The sequence below is a fragment of the Sander vitreus genome, chromosome 3 (assembly GCF_031162955.1).
Source record: "Sander vitreus isolate 19-12246 chromosome 3, sanVit1, whole genome shotgun sequence".
In the NCBI taxonomy this organism is placed as follows: Eukaryota; Metazoa; Chordata; class Actinopteri; order Perciformes; family Percidae; genus Sander; species Sander vitreus.
The window spans coordinates 18,241,177-18,259,826 of record NC_135857.1 but is presented as its reverse complement, the minus strand read 5'-3'; the positions used below and the strand labels follow the sequence as shown (position 1 = coordinate 18,259,826).

The 18,650-nt window shown below is 39.3% G+C and overlaps 2 protein-coding genes across 2 annotated transcripts; one reads left to right on the top strand and one right to left on the bottom strand.

The window, feature by feature from the left end:
- Positions 1–56: 56 nt before the first annotated feature.
- msantd4 (Myb/SANT-like DNA-binding domain containing 4 with coiled-coils) lies at positions 57–4,323 on the bottom strand. The gene is made up of 4 exons (XM_078243967.1): positions 3,918–4,323; positions 2,930–3,025; positions 2,535–2,834; positions 57–2,374 (listed from the first exon to the last, which is right to left on the bottom strand). Exons 1-4 carry the CDS (start codon positions 4,023–4,025, stop codon positions 1,613–1,615), a joined length of 1,266 nt encoding a protein of 421 aa, XP_078100093.1. The 5' UTR covers positions 4,026–4,323; the 3' UTR covers positions 57–1,612.
- A 1,857-nt stretch (positions 4,324–6,180) lies between these two features.
- aasdhppt (aminoadipate-semialdehyde dehydrogenase-phosphopantetheinyl transferase) lies at positions 6,181–18,172 on the top strand. The gene is made up of 7 exons (XM_078246343.1): positions 6,181–6,597; positions 6,744–6,857; positions 7,410–7,539; positions 8,895–9,016; positions 9,771–9,932; positions 16,611–16,679; positions 17,229–18,172. The coding sequence occupies exons 1-7, from the start codon at positions 6,454–6,456 to the stop codon at positions 17,394–17,396; spliced, it is 909 nt and encodes a 302-aa protein (XP_078102469.1). The 5' UTR covers positions 6,181–6,453; the 3' UTR covers positions 17,397–18,172.
- Positions 18,173–18,650: the final 478 nt, after the last annotated feature.

Genomic DNA, 18,650 nt, shown 5'->3' with positions numbered 1-18,650 from the left:
TAAGGACATTAAGCCACGAGACAGACCACAGAGGCTCCTTGTCAAAAGCATTACTTTGGGGCTTGGATGTGTAACAGATTTTATTCAACTTTGATCATTACAAAGTTTGTCTGGAGGTCACATTTCTTTTTTCAACTAACTTCATTTAAAAAAATGTATCAACAGGGAAGTACAGACTGAGTAAGAAATCATAAACAAATCTGTTAAATAGCATACAAATATCATAGATATTTGTATGCTATTTAACAGCATACAAATAGCATACAAATATCATAGATAGAATTATAATATAAGGAAATAATAATATAGGGCTGCTGGGCAAATTGATAAATGAATGGTAACTCAGGACAAAAAAGAGGTGATTGTTTACAACATAATCAAAAGGCATAGTATATTGTGTTTGATGTGTTGGATGACATAACCTTCAGTAGACAGTCACAGTTTTTAGCAGCCAGTAACACTATATAACATACTACAGTATATTCTTAGCACAACAGAACTGAAGCAAATAGACATTAAAGGAATATTTCACTTTCATCTTCTAGCATGCACACCCCAACTTCCAGTAGCTGCTCATCACAGATGTTCAAGCTCTTTTCCAAGTCCACAAATCTTAATGGAGAAAACATCAAATCTTAGTACGCCTTATTTCATGGAACATTTTGACATGTCACAGTAGGAAACACACAGGTGTAAATATTCAAATTAATGATTGACTGAATTCCATTTAGCTACTTCAGTTTCAGAATCCTGGTATTGTGCATGCTGGCTCACTGTCACACTGTCATGGCTTACTGGGACATGAAAATAGAACAGAGCCATTGTTAATGGTATTAGTAACACCTGTGCTTTTCATGCTATGACAAATTAAAATATCTGCTGTGAAAAAATAGCAAATATCAGTTTAAAATAGGAGGACGAATGTACAAAGTTATAAGCATTAGCATGTAAATGATATTTTAACACAAGCACTTGACAGTAAAACATAAATAGCATAAAAATCTCTCTGTACAAGTACAAACTGTGTGCTTTCTTTTTTAATGTTGGAAGCTAACTTATACAGACAAGCACCCATGCCGTAGATAAGTTGGCACTGGTTTGGTGCATAAATGCAGAGTAAAACATCCCAATTCCATTCTTTAATATATACCATTATAAAACATGTCTAGTATGCATGTGTTCTATTGATATCCCAGCATCTTATGTTTTAAAATGCACATTTTGTGCATTGTGTATTTGCATGAGGTACTGAACATTTTATGTATCAAATATGTTCAGGGCCAACCAGCTGCATATGCCAAACAAATCCTAGATTTTATCATGACGGCACCTTTTCTGTCCTGTCACCCATTTAATGAAGACATCATAAGGCACTGCTTTATCATGGTGGTCATAAGTATGCCCAACCTCCGTCTCAGTCTTCTCCTTGACCAAATTCCAGTCAGTAATGATCATTTACAAGTGCCAAATATCTTCCTTAAGGATACGTGTGTGGAACTTGAAAGGGGAGCAGCGGCTGATGCAAATCCACACATTCTGGGTTGTTTTCAGTATTAAAGCTCCCCTGATGCTGGTGAAAAATGTATGTATGCATATTTTCATCTATTTCTTATCAGTCCTTTTCCCAGTGGCCCTGATGCAGCTGCATTCTCTCTTTCTCCACTTGGAGGCGTTCTCTCTCAATCTGCAGTCTGCCTGCCTCAAATTTGAAGAACTGCAGCCTCTCTTTCTCCAGCTGCAGTCTCTCCTTCTCTAGTTTTAGCCTTTCTGTCTCCAGAGCCACCATTGGCATCCAGCCTTTACTTTCTTTCTCTCTCTCCCTCTGTCCATCATGAGTGGAGGATAAAGAAGACGTGGAGGACGAAGGAGGGCCTTGTTGCGGCGGCAGGTCAAATGAGGAGTCCACAAGCTCTGATTGGCTGAGGAGCTGAAGCCTCAGCCTCTCCCTCTCCACCTGTAACCTCTCTCTCTCTAGCTGCAGCCGTTCCCTCTCTACCTCCATCTGACGAAGTCGCTCCTTCTCCACCACCAGCCGCTCTTTCTCCACTGCCAGACGTTCAGTTTCCACAGCCAGGCGCTGTTTTTCCAGTTCCAGTCGCTGTTTCTCAACAGCAACACGAAACCCTGCCCCCACATTTTCATGATTATTTAGTCCACCCAGAGCTTGGGCTGGCCTCCCCATCAGGCTACCAGCGAGTGGCACGTCTCGGTTGGTGGTGGACGTCAGAGCCTTGGAGGAGCTGAGCATGCCCAAGTCATTGTGGGAGTAAACATCACCAACATGCCCCTCACCACGTGACACAATTTCACTGAGGAGGGAGGGAATATCATCTTCATCTATTTCTCTGTGTCCCATATCACCATCACCATCCAGCTAGTGGGAGAGAGTGAGATCATTTTGTCCTTATTTACATGCTAAATCAATTTAAAAAAATGTTTTTTAAATCAGAATATACAGTATAATATCTAGTAATATTACAAACACAGGCACTACTGTGGCACCACGATGTTGATGATGAGTTTCTGTTTCTTACTCTGTATTCACTGACATCATCCTCCATCTTCACACCCAGCGGTGCCATCATGGCCTGACCGCTCGGCTCACCGAGAGCCGCCAGCTCTGGCCAGTCGCAGTGACAATCCTTTGAGAGGCCTGAGAGGTCAAGCAGCTGGTCACACCCAGATCCCAGAGAAGCCGTCTCGTGCTCAGGGGAGGACTGATCATACTCAGTCTTCAGGGCCACAGATGAGGATGAGGAGGAGGAGAGAGAGAGCTCAGCCCGAAGCTGTTTTCGCTTCATCAGTGCACGCCAGTCCAGGTAACGGCGCTTCACCTGCACAGGAGATCAGCAAGAAACTTGTGTTTAAGAGGTCATGAATATAATAAATATAAACATACAGTATGATTTGAGCGTAGGAATAAGCACACCTCAGCAGCAGTGCGTAGCTCTCCCTCTCCCAGAGAATTAACACCTCGTGCCACTTCCTCCCATGCCTGTCTCTTCAGCTCATTAATGGCTGTGTTCTGTTCACACAAAAATAGAAGAGAAGAAGAACAATAAACAGCAATTAGATTGCTCTATTCTAACATTTCTAACATGGCTTTTGTGAAGTCGGGATTGTGTTGTGGTGACTTGTAGGTCTGTAGGAAAGTGTGAGCAATGCAGGTTTCTTTCAAAATAATGAAAATACCTGTTTTCCATGAAACATAACAATACTGCCTGTATGTCTGTAAAACAAAATTATCCTCTGAAGAGTATAGCCAGAAGATAATATTGAGGCCAATATCGATATTTGAGACTTGAGAATTTTCTTATACACAAGATATGTTTGACAAGGATCCTTTAAACTGTTTCTTAAAGAATTGTGACCAAGATGTGCATGGAGCTGGATATCTTGCAGTTGAATAATAAACTGTGTCAGTGCTCTCTGGTGGACAATAGAGATAATGTAGATACTGCTTTTAATTTATTTAAAAAAATATTTTTTTGGAATTCCTTACCTGCACTGTTTTACTTAGCAGCCGACCTCTTTGTGACTGGGTTGATTGATTGGTGTAGGTTTACTCTTTTTCTCAATCATAATGTGTGTCATATGTTTTAGTTGTGACTTGAGTGGCTTTTTGGATGATCATGTCAGTTCATTGTGTAATGCCTCCTAACACAAATCTGTGTTATACTGTATAATATTATACATTTGAGAAAAAAAAAATGAATGAGCGCTGCTTTTGTCAGTAATGAGTGAGTACGGTCACATAGACTTACATGTATATCAGTTTTGAAAACTCATTTCACACATTAAACAAGATATTACAAAAGACTTGGAATAAGTTGATAATTGGACAGGACAGTGTAGTTAGCTAATTGTTGTGTGCTGCTGTTGATCTATTGAAGAGAAGAGAAGACAAGACAAGACACCTGCTGTCTGGAGAACAACACGTCCGTCCTCTTGTGGATCTCTCTGATGAGAGTCTGTGTTTCTCTCACACTGTAGTTGCTCTTCCTCTTCCTCTTCAGATGTTTCATCTGTAGGAAATCCAGCTTGGCAGCAAGAAGGGACAGGAAGCCCAGAGACACAAAGAAGAGACAACTGGGGGGAATGGTCAAGGAGAACAAAGAGTTAAAGAGGAGGAAGGTCCTGTATGAAAAGAGGGAGGTTGAATGGACACGGGTACAAAGAGAGATAGATCACAGGTCAGGTGAAGGTTGTTGTAGAGGTTAGTCCATGTCTAGCAGTGCAGCTTTCCTTCAAAAGCAAAGCGGTTTTCATCAGGGAGGAATCCCTCAGTGGCTCCAGCAGTCCCTGTGAAGAGAGTAGGAGACGGATCCTAGCTGTTACACTAGATGCTGGCTCTGTGTAATGGCATATGTGACTTGAAGTTGTGGAAAAAAGTGTGTGAAGTTGCACAGGTCACACCTGGTTGGCTGGTGGATTAAATTAGAAAAGCCTTTTTTTCCGTTGGAGGGTTCACTTCTGAGGTGATGATAAGGCCCTGATTTGATGTAGCTAAGGCCACATAATATTAAAACAAGACTTGCAGGGGTTTTCACCTTTATTGCCTGGCTTGCCCTGCTGCCAGGTAAGTGTACACAGGTAGAGAAGCATCACAGGCTGAAAAGGCTTCCTGTATGTAAAACAGAGAGTAGTTAATGTTTTTGTAATATTTAAAGTGTGTCAAGTTAGGTCAATTTGTCATATATCCCAAAATCACTTTTTTGTCTCAGAGGGCTTTATAGTGTGTACAACACTGGCCATTCTCTGTCCTTAGACCTTCAATTTGGAAAAGTCAAAACTCAAACAAAAAGAAAAAAATTAAATGGGAAAAAAAGAGAAACCAAGGAGGGATAGGCTATGCAATGGGCCTCGTAGTATATGCAGTATAGACAGACAGAAAGAAGAGAAGTAGAATTACAATATGGAAAAAAACAGAATTACAATATGAAGTAAATACAAAGTAAAAGTACATATTATAATATTAGATAAGTAAGTTAGTATTTCACTTTCTTTTTTATGTAACTTGCAGACGTGTTAAGCATTTTTATTAGTTGTCTTGGGAAATGGAAACGCCATAAAGGTGGGGTATTTTATGGATCTTTGTAGGGGAATCATCATTAAATACATTTCATTGTGTTTCATTTTCAGTAAAGGCTGTCCCATTAACTAAAAAACCTGTCAATATGAAGAAATGCATTTTTTGAGGTTGTAAGAAATCACATACAATGAAGCCTCCTGCTGATATTTCCTCTGCAGCACATAAACACACATAGTTATGCGATATTATTTATCCTATCAGGCTACTATAAGCACACAATCTCGACAATATCTAATCACCTACATATGTTAGAATATAGTAAAACAGTCATAAGTGTAGCCTATTGTAAGTAGGCTATATTTGACATGTACGTTTCTTCTGTTAGCCTACACCTGGACAATATACCTATACGCAATCTGTGCTTCTAGGTTATGCCCTTCTGTATCTCCCAAATATTTCTAGTCAGAAATAACGTTTTTTTTTAGGAATAGCCTACGCTAGATATTTTTCTAACCAGACGGGTACATCCCAATTTTATCATCACAATCATTAATGCAACGTAGTGTGTTGCTTATATTACCACCACCTCCAATAAATCATTATTATTAATGTATTGTGAAGACAACTTACCTTACGCGCACAGACGTACCGCAATCAAAACAACATCCTAGAGGTACAATTTTAATGCTGCATTCATGTGCAGCTCGGAAACAACATTTAAAAGTCCAACCTGTAAATCTACACCCAAAGGTGCAAGTCGAATAGAATACTTTGGAATAGAAAACGGGACCATTCAATCAAAGCATTTCTTTTTCTATTGTTGACTCTGCACAACGCTAATTTCGCCATGCTGTTGCAGAAGAAAGACATTTAATGGATGTTCAAGGATGAGGCCAAGCTAAGAGATGTTTATTTAAAGTAACACGATTGATAAACATGATATTTACAGTCAGCAGGCTTCAGATAATTCCATCTCTCTCGGGTATCAAAACAACTCTTATATTATTGAAACCACAATCATGGATACATTAAGAGAACGGCCACAACACGATTTGGCTATTTGTAAAATATTCCTGAGAGCATGTGAAGGTATCGTGAGTTGTGCACTGTTTTGATCGCTCCTATTGGTCAATCCTCCACCGCGCCCACTTATGACGACATTTAATCTCGCCGGGTTCTTCCGGACATGTTTGCTGTCAAATCCAAAACGTAAATAAAGAGTAGTAGTTTTATTAGCAGCCTGTAATGTGCTGATGGGGTGCGTCACTGTGAAAGCCCTAAAACATATATAACATTTCCTGAGTTTTGTTGTCAGCCAAACCTTGCAAGCTAACGCGCGATGCTAACTTGTTAGCTCACTAACAACTTGTGAGCAGTCCAAAGTTGTGAAGAAGTCCAGATGACCAGACGAAGGTGAGGAGATGGGCTCTGTTCGCTGGGCTTTCCGCTGCGGGTCGTGGACACCGAGCAGGTCTGACTGGCTGTTAGCTGCTCGCTGCATTCAGCGGGAGGAGAAAGACCGGATCGGACAGTTTGCGTTTGCTAAGGATGCAAAGTCAGCCATGGTGAGTGTGACGGCACACGTTTGTTTCTATCACCTTCTGCGTGCGGTATAATTCATCACACTATCACCCAACTAAGATTCTTTCCTACTTGTCAAGATATCTAGGTGTAAATCACTGACTGTCTGTCTATCTTTATACTGCATCAGGCTGGCAGGTTGTTGCTGAGGAGATTTCTGTGTGAGAGGATGGGGATCCCGTGGTCACAGATCAGACTGGAGCGATCCCCCAGAGGGAAACCTTATCTGGCAGCACCACTGAAGGTTCATACTATGATTTTAAAAAAAATGTTTTTATCTAAACTATTTCCATAAACGATTACAAAATACAGTTTTGTGGGTTTGAACAAGGTTTGGATGCACAGCATGATTTTTGCACTAACCTGCCCACCAGTGGGTCAGTAATTGTCAAAAGACCGTGATAAAGTATTTTAATTCACATGTTGATAGTCCCTAAACTACACTTGAAAATTAGGCAAACATAGTATTTTAGACGGGGAGCCACCAGAACAGACACTTTGCACAGGTGGGTTTATGTATGTACATATTGTACATTTTACATAAATTAACTTTAGATGCTACTTGGGCGCTACTTGTATTGTAATTGTTGAGCTCAAGACATAGTTTATGTCTTGTTATACTGGACTGTTGCTCTGACTTAGTTTTCTGTATTTTGATTTAGAGCTTAGAGCATACTTCCCCCCACTTGTTTAATAGCTTTCAGAAGATGTTAAAGTAGTTCCCTGATGACCATGTTCTTTGTCATATAATTTAAAAAATCCACTATTTGATTACTGTCTTGCTGTCTGCGCCCAGGTCACTTCAGATTCAGGTCCTGAACTCCCGGCCTGGAGTTTCAACCTGTCCCACCAGGGGGACTACGCTGTGCTTGCTGCAGAGCAGGGGGTGCAGGTTGGGGTGGATATCATGAAGACCACCATGCCAGGTAAATGCTAAGGATAACAGATGAAGCAGCATTAACAATATCAACCAATATAGACACATACATTGAGATCTGAAGATGCCTTACTGGCAATTAAGTGGTAAAAATAGTACTAAGCTTAATGTTTTTGTACAGTTTTGGATTGCATGACTGAACAGTTTGACATTAATTTGGGGATTTTATTTTAGGCATTTTGCTCTAAAATAGGGATGGAGTGAAAGGGGTTAGATTTGGGGAAATAGTTTGACTTGGGTACACAAAAGCTCACACACACACACACACGTACACACATACTGGTTGTTACAGATAACAATGGAGAAATAATGATTTTTACGACAAATCTTAATGTCTCCTGTAATATGAGACTTTCCAATATTCAAACATGCTTGAATTAATCATGATGCTACTGTCTGAATCCTGGCAAAAGCTTAAAGATCAAGCTACAACATTCTGTGTTAGCTGTCCATTTCAACCATCTCACATTAATGATAATCAATCCATGACAGCCAAATCTGTAAGTATAATCAGTAGGGTTGGTCCACTATGGAACCGGTAGGAATCGGACTGGGTTAGAATACAAATTTCGGTTCCTCATTTCGGTTCCACTTAATGTGTAGACTGAAATATTTTCCCTCTGTCGCTCCGAAACAGACGTAAAAATATCACACTTTCTCTGTAGTCTACCGTTAGATAGCTACTGTAAATGTAGGCTACTTTTAAAATGCCATATTTTCCCTCTGGGCTCACCAAAATGGATGTAAAAGCATATTACGGCTACCACATCTATAAAAGAGCCTCTCTTTGATGTCATTTTTCAGTTTTTCAAGAATTGGTTTAGGAATCAGAATCATTTTAAAAGTACCGGTTCGGAATCGTAAAAATCCAAACAATACACAACCCTAATAATCAGTAGTTCTAAGAATAAGGCAGAAATTGTATTGCTTATGTATTCTCCAATCTGATCACAAGAGGGCACTGTTGCCGTGTGTGTGTGTGTGTGTGTGTGTGTGTGTGTGTGTGTGTGTGTGTGTGTGTGTGTGTGTGTGTGTGTGTGTGTGTGTGTGTGTGTGTGTGTGTGTGTGTGTGTGTGTGTGTGTGTGTGTGTGTGTGTGTGTTAATCTCAGTCCTCACACTAATCTCAAAAGCTGAGTATGTTTGGATAATCTATACGATAAAAAGGTTGTTTTTATCTCTGTCATACATCTGACGCCTCCCTCCATCTTCCTCTCACCTCATTTGGCTTTCCCTTCGTCTCCCTCCTTCCCTTTTTCTTCTGTCTTTGTCTCTGTCCCTCTTTCTCCCTCCTCTTCCATTTTTTTTGGCCCTCACACCTCTCCACCCTCCTTCTTTCCCTCTAGGTAGCATCTCTGTGCCGGAGTTTTTCCGCATCATGACTCGTCAGTTTACAGCGTACGAGTGGAGCGTCATCCAATCAGCCGGCTTGGAGAACCAGCAGCTTGCCGCGTTCTACCGCCACTGGGTAACCATGGCAACCATACTACCCTGTCGTCACATTGCATTACTGCTGGGCCCAACGGGCGGCCTTTCGTGTGAGAAGGAAGCATAGGGAGAAAAAAACATTGACAATGTCCTTTTGAGACACAACATTTTTTTCCTCCTCAACTCTCATTTTTCTCACATTCTGTCTTTCTCTGTCTCTGCCTTTCATCCTCACAGATACTCAATAGCCCTTTCTTTCTTTCCCCTTGTTCAGTTTTTCGTTTTTTTATTTCTTTTTCTTGTGTATTTTCTTTTTTTTAGACACACACACACACACACACACACACACACAGATGGACAGCGACAGCAATGGTGGTGCTAAGTAAAGATGTTGTGAGATTGAGAGGGTGGCACAGAGACGTCAAGCTCTGATATCATCACCACACTGTTGACTAATGGCAGAGTTCGACGGTTGCCATAGCGATTAGCCTTGTAATACTCTTATTGTGGCTCATTGGCTGCCGAGCAGGGTTGGTTTTGGCTGGACACACATATTCACACACAGACACAAAGTGGCTCTTCTGTATACACACTACATGTGTGCATAGATTCCCATCTGCTGTGGTTTTAAGTTAAAGTGCTACTGAGCCAAAATACACCACATGCACACGCAAGAAGCACACACAGACTGTCCTTCTCAGCTTTGTCAGGCATACATTTGTCTTTGGCTTTCATATGTGCTGGTGATCATTTTCCGGGTTTAACTGATCTAGCTTTCTCCTCTTTCTGCCAAGGCCTTAAAGGAGAGCTTCATCAAAGCCATCGGCACGGGTCTGGGCTTCAACCTTCAGAGACTGGAGTTTCACCTGTCCTCTGAACCGCTCACACAGAAATATGTACTGCGCCAGACCAAGATGTATCTAGATGAGGAAGAAGAAGAGGACTGGATATTTGAAGTGAGTCTGTTTGAAGATGGGTGTGAAGAGTAAGGACAAAAAACTTTCTAAAAAAGCTAGAAGTTGTGTCTGTCAAATGACAAATTGGAAAAGAACAAAACAGACTAAAGACAGATTCAAGACTTGTTTGATTTCCAGATAAAAAAAACTAAAAACTAAAAGATTAGACATGAAAACATTCCAAAGAGATCACTGACATGATGACTTGACAGTTTACGTACAACTCCCGTGGTCCCAGAAGGTTGCGGTGTGTTGGGAGCAGCCTGCAGTGTTTTCTATTAATCAATTGCCAGATTGGCTTTCTCCTATCATCTTAAGTCCTGTGACATCTACTTATGTCATCTCTTGTATGAGATTCTGTGGGTTTTTCATTTGTATTCTTACTTGTTTTTATTCTTTAATGGTTTATATTGCCCAAGAGGAGCTTTGCCTCATGCAAAATATTGTTTTGAGCACAGATTAAAGGAATAGCTAAACATTTTGGGAAATGTGTCTATTCACTTTCTTACCAAGACATAGATGAGAAAAAATATGCTCTCTCATATCCGTCTGCTAACAGCAAGGAGACAGTTAGCTTAGCATAAAGACTGGAAACAGGTGTCCGAAGGTGAGGAAATCTGCCTACCGGCACCTTTAGCTCACTAATTAACACGTTATATCTCATTCGTGTGATCTTAGCTAGTCCCACACGTAACCTCAATGTACTGTTTTAACGGTCCTCTTGGCAACAATTCGTACAACACATAAGTTAAGGTTTGTTTTCAAAAGAGATTTGAGGACTTTCAAAAAGCCAATATCAACGTTTCATCTTTAGTGCCAAATTATCTCTTTACACAAGGCTTTAGTAAAATTTGGGCATGACTATACGGAAAGCTGAGTTTGTTCTAAACATTTTGATATGACACACATGGGAATCAATTATATGCCAATACCTTGCCAATGCCAAAAAAAGGTAAATTTAAGATATGTGAAAATGCCCTTAGACCTCAGAGGGTTAAGAGGGGGGAAATAGTTTTGTTAGTGCCAATATGCATTTTTGTAGTATATTACCATCTAGATGTGTAGATGGAAATTATTTCAAATTATCGTTATCAGTTAAGTGTTTTAAACAGCACTTCCTTCATGCCGAATCTAAAGATACATATCGTCAGGTTGAATAATACTGCTAGTGTTTGTATAATATGAAGAAAGAAAAAAAAAGTTTAATAAATACTACTTTAGGGCTGCAACAATGAATCGATAACATCGATAACATTCGATTATTAAAAAAGTTGGCAACAAATTTCATTATCGATTCGTTGTATCAATATGCCACTCAGTCGCGGAGATAAAAAGAGCGGGGGTAGAGGAAATACGGAGAGAGACCGGAGAGACCCGTAACGTTGTTCTGAAACACACGGCAGAGGCAGAGAAATCAGTAGGACCTAAGTCATCCAAGGTGTGGGAGCATTTCACACTAAATAAATCGAAAACGTGTTAATTGCAAGATAAGCAAAAGCGACATGGCATGGCACAGGCGCACCACGGTGATGATTCAGCACCTAAAACGTAAACATGTTGGAGTCTTTGATGAGGAGGAAGGGAGTTCAACAGCAGGGTAAAGTCACTACAGATTCTACTTTTGTTCCGTTTTGAAGTGAGGAACGTAACGTCCCTCCAGTAGCTCTTCTGGTGCTGGTATGGTGTTTACTCGTTATCCAGCTGACTAGCATGACAAGCTAGCGTTAGCTCGTTAATAACAGTAGGAAGAGAGGGGGTGGTATAGTTTGCAAGACTAAAGACACGTTTTTATTCACTCGCCTTTTTTGGCCCATTCATTTTTCAGTCTATTGTCATGTATATATTCTGTGCTTTGTCCCATATTAGTTGTTGTTGACAAATATATGTGTGTGTGTGTGTTGTACTTTTTAATTTCATTTTAAAGTTCTTTTATAGCACTTGGTCATCTTAAGCTGTGTTTAAATGTGGTGTACAAATGAACTTAACTTGCACTTACTACAATGATGGTAATAATTTAATGAATAAGCTTCAAGTGAATGTGTGTGTGTGTGTGTGTGTGTGTGTGTGTGTGTGTGTGTGTGTGTGTGTGTGTGTGTGTGTGTGTGTGTGTGTGTGTGTGTGTGTGTGTGTGTGTGTGTGTTCTTTGGGTTACTTACCTTTACACAACTATTAACTAAAGCAACAAGTATGTATGTAAGTATGTATTGAGTTGATGTAAATTAATGCTTTTTTTTTTTTTTTATCCGATTCATCGATTAATCGAAAAAATAATCGACAGATTAATCGATTATTAAAATAATCGTTAGTTGCAGCCCTATACTACTTTGTTCGATCTTATTGGTGGGATTTGTGTAACATGTAGAACCAGTTTGACACAGCCTTTAGGAAATCAATTAGCTTAAAAGCAGCATGGCAGCGCTGATGTGGGGTCCTCCATGCTCCTCCATGGCTGCCCCCCTTGAATGCATCTGCAAAGTGAATCACAAGTGGTCTTGCAGAGAAATACCCACAAGAGACTGTGATAAGGGGGCCCTCAAGTGGCCCTTCAGCCTTCCTGACACCATGATAAGAGTTTGATCATCTTTTCTGCTCCTCTTCTCTCCTCACCTTCATTCCCTTCCTCTCCACTTCTCCATTTGATGTTTTCTCATCTCTTTCCTCCCTCTCTTTACCTTACATCTTCATTTAACTGCCCCCCCCCCCCTTGTATTTTTTTTCTCTCCATTCACCTTAGAGACCCATGCCCAGTGGCAGAGGGATTTACAAGAGACTGCTAAAAGGTTACCACTGGTTTGAAAAGCCGGATGTCTCCTCTATCCCTCTCGAAGTTGCGGAGGCTTAATGCTGTTTTTTGTGTCTGTGTTTTCACACTGGGTAATATCCGCTCCCTTATATCGATCACAGGTAATGCACGTGTCCTCTGAAGTAACAGCAACATACAGTATGAAGAATGTGTTAGGGTACAAAGAATGAAGAGATGCATTATAAAAGTGGAAACACTCCACCACACTGTCTCATTCCCACTGGTTCATTTCATATTTATTTAATATGGCTTTCGGTTCAAATGACCCTAATCAGGTAAATAAACAAGCATCATAACAATTACATTTTAATACATGGATAAATAAGAGCAAAGTTGCCAATGACAGCTGAAACAGTCGATTAATTAATCTGCAAATATTTTGATATATATGTAGGCATTTTCTGTGTTTTATATAATTTTAAATAGCATAACTGTTGGTTTGGACAAACTTGGGCTCTAGGTATTTGTGATTGGCATTTTTAACCAGTTTCTGCCATTTTATGGATGGATAATGAAAATATAATTTCAGCCCTAATGCCAATTTTCATCAATAAATATTATGTCTTATTTTATCAAAAGTAAGTTTCAATTTAACAACATCCATTAACTGAGCAAAAGTAAAAGAATGAAAATAGGGAATAAAAAGTATATATGGGTATAATAGAAGTCTGCAAGTTTGGTTTGAAAATATTGAAATAATTGACTTAATAACTGACTTTGAATGCCCCAGCTGCTATCGTTAAATATGATTGGTAATGACAATCTATGAATAAAGTACTTAAATTAAAAAGACAAGATAATATTAAAATATAAAATGAAGGCTAAAATAGATTATAAAGGAGTAAATGAGTGCTAAATGAAATCTCATTATGAGATGCTTAAATCCTGGAAAGTGTAATTACACAAAGACGTGCTTCACAACGTACAGACGTTCCAGACTACACTAACACACCTAAGAAGAGAAGCTGGTCCTCTCTCCGTATGTCCATAAGAACAGTGACACACATGATTATTTGCAATCAGGGAATGATTGCAGTGACCCGAAGATGTCAAATAACCTTGAACTGAGTCGATTGTTTTTGTTTTTCAGATTTGTCTCATACAAATAGACAAACTAAGAGCTCCAAGCGTTAATAAAGAGATGTGACGAGTGGCAGTGCTGTTGACCTTGTGTCCTCTGGCTCACTGTGTGCTGATTGGCTAGATATGAGAGCAGCTATGGGACTTATTACTTCCTGCTGACCTCTGGTGATGTGACCCCTGCAGCCTTTAGAGAGGAACTGAAGAACATAATAACACACTTTCAAAACAGACTGTAACAAAGCCAGTAAAACGGCAAAGTATAACAAATATTCACATTTAAATACAGTTCCTGGTGATATTTCTATCCCTCTCTTTTTTGCCATTCTGCCATTTTATAACTAACCCCCTACTACACATAGACTCCAACACCACCTGTTACTCTAACATTTACACACTCAGCCTTTGGCTTTTAATGTCCAAGCAATGGCAATGGCAGTTTTATTTATATAGCACCTTTCATTACATGTAAAGCCAAAGTGCTTTGCATTAAAAGCAGCATGAATATTAAAACAAAGCATGAATAGAAATAAGAATACAGAATAAGCATGAATGCTCTAAATTTTGATTATATATTTTTTTTAAGTGATAAAATGCCATTTTGGTGATATTGGTGATGTGATTTTCAAAACAATGCCAAGGTTTCTGACTTGCTCACTGTATTTCAGAGACAGTGAATCCAGGTGTGAATACGTTTTCTGTCTATGACTTTTAGGACCAACATCGAGAATATCAGTCTTAGTATTTAGCTGTAGAATGTTTTTGCACATCCAGCAATTAATATCATTAATACAGTCATGACCAGTCGAACGCCGTGCAACCAATAACATAGCTCAAGCACGGCATTCGTCGTTCAACTGGTATGTATACATGAACGGTACTGTCTTTCTAAACTATCTTTTTAATAAACTGTCTGTACACTTACAAAGTTCTCAATGCTTCGGTTTACATGTAGGGACCCTCATTATGCTGCTGTGGAAGTGTGGTGATATTTTGAGCCTTGTTAGTGGTATAGAAATAGCTTTAACTTTACCCTCTGCCCCGACGACTAGCGTTATAAGCTAATTAGCGGTTTGCAATGAAACTGGTCACATTCAATTAGCATGAAAACATGTCCCAGAGAACGGTCGACTCGGTACACATATGTAATTAACCCCTAGGTTCAGTTTGTGCCGGATTTGTCCTTTTAATGTAACATTTGTTAATGAATCCAACCATATTCGTCTGTTCAGTGGAGCACATTACATAAAAAAATATACAATGCTGATCAGAAATGGCAACATCTACAGCGGTTATTATAACATCAGGTCAAGTGTGCGACCCTTTGTATGCGTGGACCCAGTGACATGTTGTTTAAAATCAAAAGATTCCAGTAAACTAATGACTTGTTTTGTATCTGAGTTGTTGCTGTCATCTACATGAATATTGAAATCACTTGAGATTATAAAATCAATAGTTATTTAAAATAAAAGTTCCCCCAGTTCTTCCAAAAATCCCTGTCTCAGTTTAGGAGGATGATAGACAGTAGTGCAACAGGGGATATGTAATTAATAACTAGACCTAAGTATTCAAAGCTCTGGTAAATACCAAGAGCTTTTTTAGCTTAAAAAAATCATTATATAAAACAGCAACACCCCTCCCCCTTCCTGTTAGTCCTAGTGCAATGTACAAAATTATAATTATCAGGTGAAGTTTCAGTCAGCTCCTTTTTTACCAGTTTGATCAAGCCAGGTCTCTGTTAGTAGCATATAATCCAGTTTCTGAGCAGTAATGATGTTATAGACAATGAAAGTCATTTTGGCTAAAGATCTAACATTAAGCAGTGCAAGTTTCAGAGTGCAAGGAGAAGTATTAGCAGGGACAGACATAGAAGGCTTGATATGTTTAAGACAGCTATTAACTCTGCTGTCTAATGTTCATAGACCGCAGAGTGGAACCTCTGTAGTTTGGCTGAATGCAGTCTTGTTTAAAAAGCTCAGCTCCATTAAGAAATCAAGAAAAGTTGTCCACGAAAATGATGTTGATAGTATTACAGTAGGCTTTCAGCCAGATATAGAGCTAGTGTATGCAACTGAACTTCATGTTGAGAAGGGGCCGGAAATTACATATTGTTTACCAACATATTTTGTCAGTTACAAAGGCACTTGCATTTGGAGTAGAAGTTATAGAGTGGACAAAATTCCAAACCAAAAAACCCTTGAAAGGATGTTTTTAGGATAAATAAGCCTCAACAGGATGGATATACTGTAGTGGGTGTGTGGACTGAAAAATGTATGTTCTTTTAAAATGTGAATATAGGATGCAATGACAATGATAACATGTTTTATGTTAAAGTAAGGAGGCCAACCTTGAGAAAGAAAATCTGCATAGATCCACGTAAGCATGGCCAGAAAACTGGATATGAATCTGACTTTGCCACACATATTAATCATACAGGCTGTAGAATGGATTTATATCTTCAAGCTGGGCATCAACATTTTCCAATGAATGCATGTATGCTTGATGTTTCCTGGTATCATAGGCACCGTTATTGCTTGAGGAAGCGACATGTGACTAGTAAATGTGGCAGTTATCTGACTTTGACAGATTTTTACATGCATATATTTAATAGATGTGGATGCATGCAGGGTGAATGTCTGTATGAACGTCTGATAAGGTTGCACATTGGCATTATGTCATATGTCATATTATTTTGCCCTATTTTATATAGTTTTTGTAAGTATTTGCTCTGAATTTGAATGAGTGTAAAGGTTTTTTTATTTAGTGTTTGTGTTTTTTTGCGTGTTTTTTTGCAGGAGAGCTTGCTGGATGCTGACCATCATATTGCTGTAGCACTCGGTCCAGCAGACAGAGCAGGCACCGCAGTAAGGACACATAATATTATGTGTGTGTGTGTGTGTGTGTGCATGCTTAAATAGTAATTTAACATCAGGCTGAAAGGTAGTGTTTCACTGCTTTCCCTGGCACATTCTGGAGTACACCTGTAAATCACTGCAGCAAATCAAAACACTGGAGATCAGAAAAAAAGATTTTCAGGTGTTGTTGTGTTACCCTTTAAGGCCAGACTTCCATACAGACTTTAAACAGCATACATTAATTTAAGCCTCCCTTATGTGCAAAAACACAGAATGAAGGCTTGTAGCAAATTAAGTATTGGTTAGCATGAGTAATAATCTATAATCTCAATCTGACATAAGAACCAGTTTGACGGTCAGGTGATGGATAGACAGTTATCGACAACAACTTCTATGCCAAACATTTGCAAGTTTAATCTTCTCCAATAATGAGGATCTACAACTTTTGCCAATCTCTCAATGGGGTGAAAAACTTAAAAATGAAATGAACTTGTTAGTTGCAGCATTATTGGACACTCTATTTCAGTAATTATAGACTCTCTTCTCACTTCATTTCAGCCTCTTCGTTCATCTCTTCCTCCTCCCACCTCATTTACGCTGCTTTCGTTCAGTGACCTCATCGCCTCGGCCTCACCTCTGACGGAGGAAGACTCTGCCTGCTGGGAGAGCTTCAACATGAAGGCTGAAGCTCCACAGAGACAAAGAGAAACGCACACATCCAAATAACCACCTGTCTCATTCTGACACTCAACACACACAGACACACAGACACACACACACACACCTTTCATAAGTGCCAAAAAAGAACACTGAGTCTGAAGCTGCTTTCTCATTCAACACGTCCAGTCAAGTTTATTTATAAAGTAGTCTCTAGTATTAGTCTTGGAGGACTTCAGAATCCATACAGCATCTGACACCTTCTATCTTTAGATCCTCAGTTCAGATGAAAACAAAATCCACAAAAAAACGTTTATATGCCTGATACGCTCACGCAAACATACTGTGCAGTAAACACAAACATTTAATGTTGATGAGTGGATTGATATCATGTAAATTGTACTAACTTCCTGTGTAATTTTAGGATACTCATTGTCCAAGATTCTGCATTGAGCTCCTCGTTATTGATCTTTGTAAACCCTCAAACAACAAATTGATTGAAATAAATCTGTTATACAAGGTGTATATAATGTGTCATATGTACCGTAAGATAAGTAATGCATAATTCATAGATAAATAGATGATAATTAATAGACCATATTTACTTATTTTAGTCAAATCCTCATGTGGATCATAGATGCAAGGATCAAATAAAGTGTTATACTAAATTGCAATGTCTGCAGGGTGTAAGTGAAAGAAACACTTTTCACATTACATCTGTATTTAAGATTGATGTTGCTCTTAGTGATTTTACCCTCTCAAAGCCTCTGTCTTTAATTATTTTCCCCAGCAGTTATTGTGAGTTCAACTCGAAGCAACATATAAAGTATCCGATAACTACTGCACGTTCTGTTGTAAATGTTGATCTTTTCAGTCTTGCCCTCACTCCCCTCTGTGTGTCCTATTGCTCTTCTAGTCTCACATGTACATGTGTACAGACCTGGGTAATTATTCAATGTGATTACTTTCCTTTGTTCCTTTCTTTCCTTTCCTCTATCTTGTCTCTCCTTCTGGTAGGGCATCTTATTTTAATTGGGGACATTTAGTCGACCATTGCATTCTCTCTCTCTTTTTCTTTGCAGTTCATTTCTGCTACATCCTCCCTCTCTTGAGGACAGCTCATAGATCTAGTGTCATTTTGCAAGTTTAACCCTTCTTTCTGCATCATATTACTTTAATCGCAACATATAATCATACGCCTTCTCCCCTGCACACAGATGGAAATGACAAGTTAGAGGTCAAGTGGTGTATGTGCAGATGAGTATGTGCCATGTTTGTGACATCACACACTCCGCCTCCCCTTCTCACCCTGGAGGTAAACAG